This window comes from Aethalodelphis obliquidens, unplaced genomic scaffold (assembly GCF_003676395.1).
Source record: "Aethalodelphis obliquidens isolate GAN/ISIS:26980383/991018 unplaced genomic scaffold, ASM367639v1 scaffold30, whole genome shotgun sequence".
NCBI lineage: Eukaryota > Metazoa > Chordata > Mammalia > Artiodactyla > Delphinidae > Aethalodelphis > Aethalodelphis obliquidens.
In genome coordinates this window covers 14,434,905-14,449,432 of record NW_020837974.1, presented here as the reverse complement: position 1 = coordinate 14,449,432, position 14,528 = coordinate 14,434,905, and the positions used below count along the sequence as shown (strand labels likewise).

General features: G+C 38.8%; 1 protein-coding gene across 7 annotated transcripts in view; it reads left to right on the top strand.

Annotated features, from left to right (window-relative positions):
- TPST1 (tyrosylprotein sulfotransferase 1) overlaps positions 1 to 14,528 on the top strand; it is a 167,395-nt gene that overhangs the window by 120,802 nt on the left and 32,065 nt on the right. For 2 of the 7 annotated variants that reach the window (XM_027126236.1, XM_027126235.1), the window contains exon 4: positions 11,754 to 12,011. The exons of the other annotated variants lie outside the window; for them this stretch is intronic. In XM_027126236.1, the coding sequence (XP_026982037.1) occupies positions 11,754 to 11,996 (243 nt within the window). In that variant the 3' untranslated portion in view covers positions 11,997 to 12,011. Of the gene's footprint in view, positions 1 to 11,753; positions 12,012 to 14,528 lie in introns of those variants that run through there. 7 annotated transcript variants of the gene reach the window in all.

The window sequence follows — 14,528 nt, the reverse complement described above, 5'->3', positions numbered from 1 at the left end:
CCCCAAAGTTAGCAGAAGGAGAGAAATCATAAAGATCAGATCAGAAATAAATGAAGTGAAGGAAACAATAGGAAATAATCAGTAAAACTAAAAGCTGGTTCTTTGAGAAGATAAACAAAATTGATAAACCATTAGCCAGACTCATCAAAAAACAAAAGGGAAAAGACTCAAATCAATAGAATTAGAAATGAAAAAGTAACAACTGACACTGCAGAAATACAAAGGATCATGAGAGATTACTACAGGCAACTATATGCCAATAAAATGGACAACCTGGAAGAAATGGACAAATTCTTAGAAATGCACAACCTTCCGAGACTGAACCAGGAAGAAATAGAAAATATGAACAGACCAATCACAAGCACTGAAATTGAAACTGTGATTAAAAATCTTACAACAAACAAAAGCCCAGGACCAGATGCCTTCACAGGCAAATTCTATCAAAACTTTAGAGAAGAGCTAACACCCATCCTTCTCAAACTCTTCCAAAATATAGCAGAGGGAGGAACACTCCCAAACTCATTCTACGAGGCCACCAGCACCCTGATACCAAAACCAGACAAAAATGTCACAAAGAAAGAAAACTACAGGCCAGTATCACTGATGAACATAGATGCAAAAATCCTCAACAAAATACTAGCAAACAGAATCCAACAGCACATTAAAAGGATCATACACCCTGATCAAGTGGGGTTTATCCCAGGAATGCAAGGATTCTTCAATATATGCAGATCAAGCCATGTGATACACCATATTACCAAATTGAAGGAGAAAAACAATGTGATCATCTCAATAGATGCAGAGAAAGCTTTTAACAAAATTCAACACCCATTTATGATAAAAACCCTCCAGAAAGTAGACATAGAGGGAACTTTCCTCAACATAATAAAGGACATATATGACAAACCCACAGCCAGCATCATCCTCAATGGTGAAAAACTGAAAGCATTTCCACTAAGATCAGGAACAAGACAAGAAATTGTTAGTTATTCCCAGGTACTCAAGCTTAACACATTGCATCCAAAATCTCTGTATCCATATCAATAAATTTGGATTAATCCAACATTACATTTCTTCTGCTCTGGTCTTAGGATTTCTACTACACTTTACTTAGGTTTTGCAGATACAAAAAGACAAAATCTTGAAATTCTTGTGGTGTGTACAAAACCTCTTCTAGGGTCAGACTTAGTGTTCATCTCTCTGGGGCCTGCTGAGATTTAAGTCTAGTTCTAAGTTTAGAAGCAATAAGAGGTGGTGGGTGGGTCATTGTTCTCCTGCTAGGTGACTACCTCAAGAGAGATCATGAAAGGTTCTTTCGGCAAGAGGATGCCAACTTTTTCAGAGAGAAAAGACTGCCTCTATTGGCAAGGAAGGTAGGATGACCAACTATCTTGGTTTGCCCAGGACTGAGGGGTTTCCTGGGGTACAGGACTTGCAGTGCTAGAACCGGGATAGTCTTGGGCAAACTGGGAAGGTTGGTCGACTAGTAGATATGTTGTATTGTTCTGTTGTCAACTTGGTTAAGGCTGGGAACTGCCCCTCCCAGAATTCTCTTCTTTGTATGGTTCTAGGCGAGAGCTTGTCCATAGAAGAAATTGTGTGAGATTGAGAGGTGGAAGTAAAGCGATGGCCATTTCTTCCTGGAGGTTTTGCAGGCAGATGCAGTGATAGACACAGAGGAGGCTGGTGTTGTCGTGCTTGTCCTTGCTCTTTTCCATTCCACATCCAGCTCTTCCACCTGAGTGCTGGCCCTCCTGACCGACAGTGGCTCCAGGTCCACCACCATTCCGTTGGCAGCTGACCCACAGAGGTGGTGTGCTACCCAAAGGCAATAGCTCCCTGTGGACTTATCCACAAGCTCTCTTAATAATCATAGTGGTTTTACTGCCTTAACATTAATATGATACCTTACATGGCTGTGAATTCAATTAGCATTGTTATTCAAGCATATGCAGGCTCACACTTTGGGCTTGGTTTTCAGAAATATTGATTCAGTGGCTGTAAGTGATACGGACATTCAGGGCATCCATTATTTGAAGTCCTGTTCTAGTTGTCTATGAAAATCATCTCCAACTCTGCCCTTGCCACAGCTATGGGAGACATCCTAGTTCACTTCCAGGAAAAATTCCCTCTTTTGACTACATTACTGTAATTGAGCTTCTCCTGTATATATCGAGGCATAAGAAAATAGGTTACTTACAAAGGAACAAAAATTATGCTGGCTGCAGAATTCTCTTTTGCGGTACTAAATAGAAAATGACAGAGTGGTAGTTCTTAACCTGTGTGTACTTTCTGGTGTCTTTGAGTCCCTTGAAATAATATGCAAACTTATGTGTGTTGATACAAGTTGCTATTCCTGGAAATAGAATTCATATCTTTTTTTAAATTTTATTTATTTTTTTATACAGCAGGTTCTTATTAGTCATCAATTTTCTACACATCAGTGTATACATGTCAATACCAATCGCCCAATTCGTCACACCACCATCCCCACCTCCCCACAGCTTTCCCCCGTTGGTGTCCATACATTTGTTCTCTACATCTGTGTCTCAACTTCTGCCCTGCAAACCAGTTCATCTGTACCATTTTTCTAGTTTCTACATACATGCGTTAATATACGATATATGTTCTTCTCTTTCTGACTTACTTCACTCTGTATGACAGTCTCTAGATCCATCCACGTCTCAACAAATGACCCAATTTCGTTCCTTTTTATGGCTGAGTAATATTCCATTGTATATTTGTACCACAACTTCTTTATCAATTCATGTCGATGGGCACTTAGGTTGCTTCCATGACCTGGCTATTGTAAATAGTGCTGCAATGAACATTGGGGTGCATGTGTCTTTTTGAATTATGGTTTTCTCTGGGTATAGGCCCAGTAGTGGGATTGCTGGATCATATGGTAATTCTATTTTTAAGGAACCTCCATACTGTTCTCCATAGTGGCTGTATCAATTTACATTCCCACCAACAGTGCAAGAGGGTTCCCTTTTCTCCACACCCTGTCCAGCATTTGTTGTTTGTAGATTTTCTGATGATGCCCATTATAACTGGTGTGAGGTGATACCTCATTGTAGTTTTGATTTGCATTTCTCTAATACTTAGTGATGTTGAGCAGCTTTTCATGTGCTTCTTGGCCATCTGTATGTCTTCTTTGGAGAAATGTCTATTTAGGTTTTCTGCCCATTTTTGGATTGGGCTGTTTCTTTCTTTACTATTGAGCTGCATGAGCTGTTTATATATTTTGGAGGTTGATTCTTTTGCAAATATTTTCTCCCACTCTGAGGGTTGTCTTTTCGTCTTGTTTATGGTTTCCTTTGCTGTGCAAAAGCTTTTACGTTTCATTAGGTCCCATTTGTTTATTTTTGTGTTTATTTCCATTACTCTAGGAGGTGGATCAGAAGAGATTTTGCTGTGACTTATGTCAAAGAGTGTTCTTCCTATGTTTTCCTCTAAGGGTTTTATAGTGTCCGGTCTTACATTTAGGCCTCTAATCCATTTTGAGTTTATTTTTGTGTATGGTGTTAGGGAGTGTTCTAATTTCATTCTTTTACATGTAGCTGTCCAGTTTTCCCAGCACCACTTATTGAAGAGACTGTCTTTTCTCCATTGTATATCCTTGCCTCCTTTGTCATAGATTAGTTGACCATAGGTGGGTTTATCTCTGGGCTTTCTATCCTGTTCCATTGATCTATGTTTCTGGTTTTGTGCCAGTACCAGATTGTCTTGATTACTGTAGCTTTGTAGTATAGTCTGAAGTCAGGGAGTCTGATTCCTCCAGCTCCGTTTTTTTCCCTCAAGACTGCTTTGGCTATTTGGGGTCTTTTGTGTCTCCATACAAATTTTAAGAGTTTTTGTTCTAGTTCCATAAAAATGCCATTGGTAATTTGATAGGATTGCATTGAATCTGTAGATTGCTTTGGGTAGTATAGTCATTTTCACAATATTGATTCTTCCAATCCAAGAACATGGTATATCTCTCCATCTGTTGGTATCATCTTTAATTTCTTTCATCAGTGTAGTTTTCTGCATACAGGTTTATTGTCTCCCTAGGTAGGTTTATTCCTAGGTATTTTATTCTTTTTGTTGCAGTGGTAAATGGGAGTGTTTCCTTAATTTCTCTTTCAGATTTTTCATCATTAGTGTATAGGAATGCAAGACATTTCTGTGTATTAATTCTGTATCCTGCAATTTTACCAAATTCATTGATTAGCTCTAGTAGTTTTCTGGTGGCATTTTTAGGATTCTCTTTGTATAGTATTGTGTCATCTGCACACAGTGACAGTTTTACTTCTTCTTTTCCAATTTGTATTCCTTTTATTTCTGTTTCCTCTCTGATTGCCGTGGCTAGGACTTCCAAAACTATGTTGAATAATAGCAGTGAGAGTGGACATCCTTGTCTTGTTCCTGATCTCAGAGGAAATGCTTTTAGTTTTTCACCATTGAGAATGATGTTTGTTGTATATGGCCTTTACTATGTTGAGGTAGGTTCCTCTATGCCCACTTTCTGGAGAGGTTTTATCATAAATGGGTGTTGAATTTTGTCAAAAGCTTTTTCTGCATCTTTTGAGTTGATCAAATGGTTTTTATTCTTCAGTTTGTTAATATGGTGTATCACACTGATTGATTGGCATATATTGAAGAATCCTTGCATCCCTGGTTTAAATCCCACTTGATCGTGGTGTATGATCCTTTCAATGTGTTGTTGGATTCTGTTGGCTAGTATTTTGTTGAGGATTTTTGCATCTATATTCTTCAGTGATATTGGTCTATAATTTTCTTTTTTTGTAGTATCTTTTTCTGGTTTTGGTCTCAGGGTGATGGTGGCCTCATCGAATGAGTTTGCAAGTGTTCCTTCCTCTGCAATATTTTGGAAGAGTTTGAGAAGGATGGGTGTTAGCTCTTCTCTAAATGTTTGATAGAATTCACCTGTGAAGCCATCTGGTCCTGGACTTTTATTTGTTGGAAGATTTTAAATCACAGTTTCAATTTCATTACTTGTGATTGGTCTGTTCATATTTTCTGTTTCTTTCTGGTTCAGTCTTGGAAGGTTATACCTTTCCAAGAATTTGTCCGTTTCTTCCAGGTTATCCCTTTTGCTGTCGTAGAGTTGCTTGTACTAGTCTATTAGGATGCTTTGTATTTCTGCGGTGTCTGTTGTAACTTCTCCTATTTCATTTCTAATTTTATTGATTTGAGTCCTCTCCCTCTTTTTCTTGATGAGTCTGGCTAATGGTTTATCAGTTTTGTTTATCTTCTCAAAGAACACGCTTTTAGTTTTATTGGTCTTTGCTATTGTTTTCTTTGTTTTTATTTCATTTATTTCTGCTCTGATCTTTATGATTTCTTTCCTTCTGCTCACTTTGGGTTTTGTTTGTTCTTCTTTCTCTAGTTCCTTTAGGTGTAAGGTTAGATTGTTTATTTGAGATTTTTCTTGTTTCTTGAGGTAGGCTTGTATAGCTATAAACTTCCCTCTTAGAACTGCTTTTGCTGCGTCCCATAGGTTTTGGATTGTAATGTTTTCATTGTCATTTTTCTGTAGGTATTTTTTGATTTCCTCTTTGGTTTCTTCAGTGATCTCTTGGTTATTTAGTAATGTAGTGTTTAGCCTCCATGTGTTTGTGTTTTTTATGTTTTTTTCCCTGTAATTCATTTCTAATCTCATAGCGTTGTCAGAAAAGATGTTTGATATGATTTCAGTTTTCTTAAATTTACTGAGGCTTGATTTGTGACCCAAGATGTGATCTATCCTGGAGAATGTTCCATGCACACTTGACAAGAAAGTGTAATCTGCTGTTTTTGGATGGAATGTCCTATAAATATCAATTAAATCTATCTGGTCTATTGTGTCATTTAAAGCTTCTGTTTCCTTATTCATTTTCTGTCTGGATGATCTGTCCCTTGGTGTAAGTGAGGTGTTAAAGTCCCCCACTATTATTGTGTTACTCTCTATTTCCTCTTTTATAGCTGTTAGCAGTTGCCTTATGTATTGAGGTGCCCCTATGTTGGGTACATATATATTTATAATTGTTATATCTTCTTTTTGGATTGATCCCTTGATCATTATGTAATGTCCTTCCTTGTCTCTTTTAACATTCTTTATTTTAAAGTCTATTTTATCTGATATGAGTATTGCTACTCCAGCTTTCTTTTGATTTCCATTTGCATGGAATATCTTTTTCCATCCCCTCAGTTTCAGTCTGTATGTGTACCTAGGCCTGAAGTGGGTCTCTTGTAGACAGCATATGTATGGGTCTTGTTTTTGTATCCATTCAGATAGCTTGTGTCTTTTGGTTGGAGCATTTAATCCTTCACATTTAAGGTAATTATCGATATGTATGTTCCTATGACCATTTTCTTAATTGTTTTAGGTTAGTTTTTGTAGGTCCTTTTCTTCTCTTGTGTTTCCCAGTTAGAGAAGTTCCTTTAGCATTTGTTGTAGAGCTGGTTTGGTGGTGCTGAATTCTCTTAGCTTTTGCTTGTCTGTAAAGCTTTTGATATCATTCTGAATTCTTTTCCTGGAAAGTGCCTATCTCCACTTTGTTTAGTTGTTTTACTGGGGTTTTATCTTGTTCCTTCATCTGGTACACAGCCTTCTGCCTTTTCATCTTGTCTGTCTTTCTGTGAATGTGGTTTTGTTTCACAGGCTGCAGGATTGTAGTTCTTCTTGCTTCTGCTGTCTGCCCTCTGGTGAATCAGGCTATCTAAGAGGCTTAAGCAAACTTCCTGATGGGAGGGACTGGTGGTGGGTAGAGCTGACTGTTGCTCTGGTGGGCAGAGCTCAGTAAAACTTTAATCCGCTTGACTGCTGATGGGTGGGGCTGGGTTCCTTCCCTGTTGGTTGTTTGGCCTGAGGCAACCCAACACTGGAGCCTACCTGGGCTCTTTGGTGGGGCTAATGACAGACTCTGGGAGGGCTCACGCCAAGGCGTACTTCCCAGAACTTCTGCTGCCAGTGTCCGTGTCCCCACGGTGAGCCGCAGCCACCCCCTGCCTCTGCAGGAGACCCTCCAACACTAGCACGTAGGTGTGGTTCAGTCTCCCCCGGCGTCACTGCTCCTTCACCTGGGTCCCGATGCGCACACTACTTTGTGTGTGCCCTCCAAGAGTGGAGTCTCTGTTTCCCCCAGTCCTGTCAAAGTCCTGCAGTCAAATCCCACTAGCCTTCAAAGTCTGATTCTCTAGGAATTCCTCCTCCCGTTGCCGGACCCCTAGGTTGGGAAGCCTGACGTGGGGCTTGGAACCTTCACTCCAGCGGGGGACTTCTGTGGTATAAGTGTTCTCCAGTCTGTGAGTCACCCACCCAGCGGTTATGGGATTTGATTTTACTGTGATTGTGCCCCTCCTTATGTCTCTTTGTGGCTTCTCCTTTGTCTTTGCATGTGGGGTATCTTTTTTGGTGAGTTCCAGTGTCTACCTGTCAATGATTGTCCAGCAGCTAGTTGTGATTCTGGTGTTCTCACAAGAGGGAGTGAGAGCACATCCTTCTACTCCACCATCTTGGTTCCTCCTCCCAGAATTCATATCTTTCATCATATTTTTGAAAATAATTTCCATTACCATTCTTTGTTTCATTTGAAAATATGAATTCTTATAGTATTTCGAACGTTTTCACTATTATATTTGTTGTGATCTGTGATCAGTTATATTTGATGTTACTATTATGATTGTTTTGGGCACCTCAAACCATGCCCATGTAAGACAGTGAACGTAATTGATTAATGTTTTGCGTGTTCAACTGGCATTTCCCCCATCTCTCTCCCTCTTCTCGGTCCTCCCTGTTCCCTGAGACATAGCAATATTGAAATTAGGCTAATTTATAACCCTACAATGGCCTCTAAGCGTTCAAGTGAAAGGAAAAGTTGCGCATCTCTTACCTTACATCAGAAGCTAGAAATGATTAAGCTTGGTGAAGAGAGCAGGTAGAAAGCTGAGATGGGCCAAAAGCTAGGCTTCCTGCACCAGTGGTTAGCCACGTTGTGAATGCAAAGAAAAAGTTGTTGAAGGAAATTAAAAGTCCTACTCCAGTGAACACACAAATGATAAGAAAGCAAAGCAGCCTTATTGCTGATATGGAGAAAGTTTTACTGGTCTGGTTAGAAGATCAAACCACAACATCAAACCACAGCATTCCCTTAAGCTAAAACCTAATCCAGAGCAAAACCCTAACTCTTCAATTTTGTGAAGGCTGAGAGAGGTGAGGAAGCTGCAGAAGAAAAGTTTGAAGCTAGCAGAGGTTGGTTCATGAGGCCTAAGGAAAGAAGCCATCTCCATAATATAAAAGTGCAAGGTGAAGCAGCAAGTGCTGATGCAGAAACTACAGCAAGTTATCCAGAAGATCTAGCAAAGATAATTAATGAAGGTGGCTACACTAAGCAACAGATTTTCAATGTAGACAGAGCTGCCTTATACTGGAAGAAGATGCCATCTAGGACCCTCATAGCTAAAGAGGAAAAGTCAATGCCTGGCTTCAAAGCTTCAAAGGATAGGCTGATTCTCTTGTAAGGGGCTAATGCAGCTGGTGACCTGAAGTTGAAGCCAATGCTCATTTACCATTCTGAAAATCCTAAGGCCCTTGAGAATTATGCTAAATCTATTCTGCCTAGGCTTTATAAGTAGAGCAACAAAGCCTGGATGAAAGCACATTTATTTACAAATACTGAATATTTTAGCCCACTTTTGAGACCTACTGCTCAGAAAAAAAAGATTCTTTTCCAAATATTACTGCTCATTGACAATGCACTTGGTCACCCAAGAGCTCTGATGGAAATGGACAATGAGATTAATGTCATTTTCATGCCTGCTAGCACAACATTCATTCTGCAGCCCATGGGTCAAGGAGTAATTTTGACTTTCAAGTATTATTATTTAAGTAATACATTTCTTTTTTTTTCTTAAATAGTCAGCACAGCACCTGACATTTTTTAAAATTAATTAATTAGTTTATTTATGGCTGTGTTGGGTCTTCGTTTCTGTGCGTGGGCTTTCTTTAGTTGCGGCGAGCGGGGGCCACTCTTCATCGCGGTGCACGGGCCTCTCACTATCGCGGCCTCTCTTGTTGCAGAGCACAGGCTCCAGACGCGCAGGCTCAGTAATTGTGGCTCACGGGCCCAGTTGCTCCGCAGCATGTGGGATCTTCCCAGACCAGGGCACGAACCCGCGTCCCCTGCATTGGCGGGCAGATTCCCAACCACTGTGCCACCAGGGAAGCCCCAAAGTAATACATTTCATAATGCTTTATCTTAGACAGAAAATGATTCCTCTGATGGATCTGGGCAAAGGAAATTGAAAACCTCCTGGAAAGGATTCACCATTCTAGACGCTATTAAGAGCATTCATTGATTCATGGGATGAGATCAAAATATCAGCATTAACAGGAGTTTGGAAGAAGTTGATTCCAACCCTCATGGATGACTTTGAGGGGTTCAAGACTTCAGTGGAAGAAGTAACTGTATATGTGGTGGAAATAGCAAGTGTACTAGAATTAGAGGTGGAGCCTGAAGATGTGACTGAATTGCTGCAATCTCATGATAAAACTTTAATTTATGAGGAATTACTTCTTCTGGATGAGCAAAAAAAGTGGTTTCTTAAGATGGAATCTAATCCTGGTAAAGATGCCATGAAGATTGTTGAAATGACAGCAAAGGATTTAGAATATCACATAAACTTAGTTGATAAGCAGTAGGGTTTGATTGACTCCAGTTTTGAAAGAAGTGCTACTGTGGGTAAAATGCTATCAAACCATATTGCGTGGCTACAGAGAAATCATTCATGAAAGGAAGAGTCAGTCAGTGCAGCAGACTTCATCGTTGTCCTATTCTTAAAAACTGCCACAGCCACCCCAGCCTTCAGTAGCCACCACCCTGACTGGTCAGCAGCCCTCAACATCAAGGCAAGACCCTCCGCCAGCAAAAAGATTACGACTCACTGAAGGCTCAGATGATGGTTAGCATTTTTTAGCAATAAGACATTTTAAAATTAAGGTATGTACATTATTTTTAGACATAATGCTATTGCACATTTAATGGACTACAATGTAGTGTAAACATTAGTTTTGTATGCACTGGGAAGCCAAAAAATGTGTGTGACACGCTTTATTGCAATACTTGCTTTATTGCAGTTGTCTAGAACCAAACCCACAATATCTCCAAGGTATGCCTGTGTTATTTTCTGTTGTTGTTGAATCTGCATAGCTGACATTGATAGAAGTTCAACATTGCTTTTTTCAAGTGTTCATTTTTGGGACTTGAAATCTTGAATAAGCATCAATGGGCTTCATGTGAATTCTTCATATATTTTTCACTTAATGTATTTTGCATTTCAGCAAGTGACACATTCTCCTAGATAGTGATTTGACAGGCGAGAGAGCATACAAAGACCTCATCTTGTAGCAAAAACCTATTGATCATGTTTTATAATTGAAGGAAGATTGTGCAGACTATTGCCAGTTCCTTTCCGTTTTTCTACCATTTTTCAACCCAGAGATGCTTCTTTTTTCCTTCCAAGGAGATAGTAACAGTACCCCAGAAGCCTTCTGCCTGCCCCTCCAAATTATTTCCTCCTCCTCTTTCCTTCTTCCCACAGATAACTTCTGTCCTGAATTCTGCCATCATGGATTTAATTTTGTTTGTTTTTAAATTTCATATAAATGGAATCACTCAGTATATTTTCAGGAAAGATGAAAAGCAGTCTCTGACATCTAAGAACTGATCTGACACAACTTCTAGGCCATGGTTTATTAGGAACTGGCTTGGTCAAATAGTTGGACTTCCTTGTCCACCCCATCTCTGCCTTTAAAAGCCTTCCATTTTGCACAGCTCCTTGGAGCTCCTCTCTGCTTGCTAGATGGAGTGCTGCCTGATTTATAAATTGTTAAATGAAGCCAATTAGATCTTCAGTAAAAAAGCAAATAGTTAAAAAAAAAAGAAAGAAAAAGAAACTGGCTTGGTGCTCACCACTAGGACATGTTGGTCTCTTATTGGGTATAAATGATCTCACCAAATACAAACACAAGACAAGATTACTCTTTAACCATGATGAACTGAGAAAAGACAAGGCCACTTTATAATTTTGTTTGAGCACAGAAAATATCAAGGTCACTGTGCAAACCACAAAATACCCAATACCCACCTCTTGTTTAATATGAGTTGATTGCTGCTTCTTACAAGTAGCTTTAGTCTCACTTCTAGTCTTCCTTCCTTTTAGATAAGATTTATTAAGATACCCAGTTATAGAATCATCCCTGCTTGCTGACAGCACCCAGTCCAGAGCAAACCCCTGTTTCCTTGGACTCTTCCCAAAATCACCTAACCAAAACCTGAATCATGAAAGTACTTTCTAATACTTTTTTACTGAGACATCCCCCATTTCCCACGTTGTGTGTCTTCCCTTGATTAAATGAGGAATGAATTCACCATGTTCAACTACAACTATATTCCTGGTAGTCTTCAGCTGGAGGGTATTGACAGTATTCTTTTGTGTCTGGTTTCTTTCCTTTAACATTCATGAGTTTCATGTTGTTGCATTTCACAGTAGTTCATTTTTGTTATTTAATGTGATACTATAGTTACACAACTATTTGGACATTTGAGTTGTTTATAGTTTTAGGGATGTTTTAATGTTGATATGCAGTATCCTTGTACATGTCTTTTGATGAAAATGAGTATGCATTTTTGTTGAGAATATGCCTAAGATTTACATTAGGAGTTCCCAAGACCACTCACAGTAATCCAAAATTCTTACGCTTACAGTTGCAGTTGATTATAGCAAAAGGATATAAAGTAAAATCTACAAAGCGAAAAGGCATATGGGGGAAACTCTGGAGGAAACCAGGTACTGTCTTTCAAATGTCCCTCACAGTGGAGTCACACAGGATTTGCTTCATTCACCCAGCAACATGTGTGACAACACATGTGAATTGTTGCCAACCAGGGAGCTCACCAGAGCTTTTGAATCCAGGGTTTTTATTAGGGGTTGGTCATGTAGACATGTAGACCCCCCCAGAGAAAAAACAGATGTTCACCGTAAATAAATTACTAACATAAACTATCTGCTGAAACTGGTACAGGCTGGCCCAAGGCCTCAGAGATGCAAAAACATTCTTATAGACAGAACATTCCAAGCTCAGATCCCAGGAGCCAGCCAAGAACCAGTCCTGAAAATAGGCCTTTCTTGGAAATGTGCAACATTTGAGCAAGCTTAGGCCTGCTGAGTTATTCTTTTCCCTTACAGAATGAATGTATGGAGGGCATTTGTATGTACAAATTTAGCAGATAATGCTAAAGAGTTTCCCAGAATGATTATACTCTATCACTAGCAGGTGTATGAGAATTTCAGTTACTCTACATTGTCAATATTTGTTGGTCAATCTTTTAAAATTTTAGTCTTTCTTGTAGGAGCGTAGTGATGTTTTATGATGGTTAAAATTTGTATTCCTTAATTACTAATGAGAGCTAACACTTTATGTTATTTGCCACTAAACTATGTTATGAAATGCCATTTCAAGTCTCTTACCCAATTTTCTACTGAATCATTTGCTTTTTCCTTAATGATTTTTAGAAATTCTCTACATACTTTGATGTGTGGAGTTTATATGTATTTCACATATCCTTCTCCCACTTATCTGCCTTGCCTTTCTCTCCATTAAGGCTGTCTTTTCAAGAATAGAAGTTCCTGGGACTTCCCTGGCAGTCCAGTAGTTAAGACTCCGTGCTCTCAATGCAGGGGGCACGGGTTTGATCCCCGGTCAGGGAACTAAGGTCCGCATGCTGCATGGCACCGCCAAAAACAAACAAAGAATAGAAGTTCCTATGCTCAAGCTAATGAATGGCTGCAGGTATGTCTGAGTATAGATCCCTTGTACTGAGATGTCTCTGGAAAGAATGAGATGAAGATTTATTACTTTTTTTGGTCTGCTCAGCATTTTTAAGCTTTGGAAATGGGCTGTCAGTCGTGTAGCCCTGCCTTTCCTGTCGTGGGGATGAGGGGAATGAGGGGAGCAGGGAGTGGCTGGACTTGGGCTGGCCAATCAGATTACTCAGTATCCCTGGGCTTAGTGAATTGTCTGGGAGATCATATGAACCAAGGGGGCCAGAGTATTTTCATAGATTGATATAGATGCTGGGGGAAAGGGGTTCTCTTTCTTCTTACTGGGATTGGAAGCCAAAAGATGATGTAAACCTAGAGCTAATGGAGGCATCTTTCTCACCATTTGGAGAGAGCCTGTCTAAGGATGAAATCATTGTGATGATAAATTTGAGGACACTTGATAACATGAGGGAAACATATCCTTTTTTGTTTCCTTGAGCTATTTTGATTTGGGTCTCTACTATTTACTGTGTATTTTGACTAATATAATACCAATTACCCAAATTTCTCCTGGTGTTAAAACTGATATTCCCTCTGAAAAGTGTTAAGCTGCTAATCAGAAACTAATGTGATTTTTTGAAAAATAAAAACACCTATTTCTAATTTTTAAAAAGTTCCTAATTTTAATGCCTAGTAGTATCCTTTTCTTTATGTTTAGTGGTTTTGTTATACCATTTAATAAATCTTTTTCATAATCCAAGGCCATGAAGATATTCTCCTATGTTATCTATAAAAGCTTTATTGCTTTACTTTTCTTATTTCGATCTGTAGCCTACCTGGAATTGATTTTTTTTTTATTGTGGTAAAAAATGCATAGCATAAAATTTACAATCTTAAGTATTTTTAACTGTACAGTTCAGTAATATTAAGTATATTGATATTGTTGTGAAAGAAATATCCAGAACTTTTTAATCCTGCAACATAAACTTTCTACCCATTAAACAACTCCCCATTTCTCCTGTCCCCTCAGCCCCTGACGGCCACTTTCTATCTCGAATTTGACTCTACTCTAGGTACCTAATAAAAGTGGAATCTTACAGTATTTGTCTTTCTATGACTGGTTTATTTCATTTAGCATAATGTCCTCAAGGTTCATCCATGTTGTAGCATATGACAGGATTTCCTTCCTTATTAAAACTGAATGATACTCATTTATATTTATATGCCATATTTTGTTAATTCATTCATCCATTGATGGATATCTGGGTTGCTTCTACCTTGTGAATAGTGTTGCTATGAACATGGGTGTGCAAGTATCTCTTTGAGACCCTGCTTTCAATTATTTTGGATATATACCCAGAGATGGGATTGCTAGATTATATGGTAATCTTATTTTTAATTTTTTGAGGAACTGACATGCTGTTTTCCATAGCAGATGTACCATTTTACAATTGTACCAACAGTGTACAAGGGTTCTAATTTTTATACATCCTTGTCAACACTTGTTATTTTCTGTTGTTTTTTTTTTAATAGTAATCCTAATGGGATTACTAATGGGTGTGAGTGGTATCTCATTGTGGTTTTGATATGTATTTCTCTGATGATTAGTGATGTTGAGCATCTTTCCATATGTTTGTTGGCCGTTTGTATATCATCTTTGGAGAAATGTCTGTTCAAGTCCTTTGCTTATATATATATATATATATATATATATATAT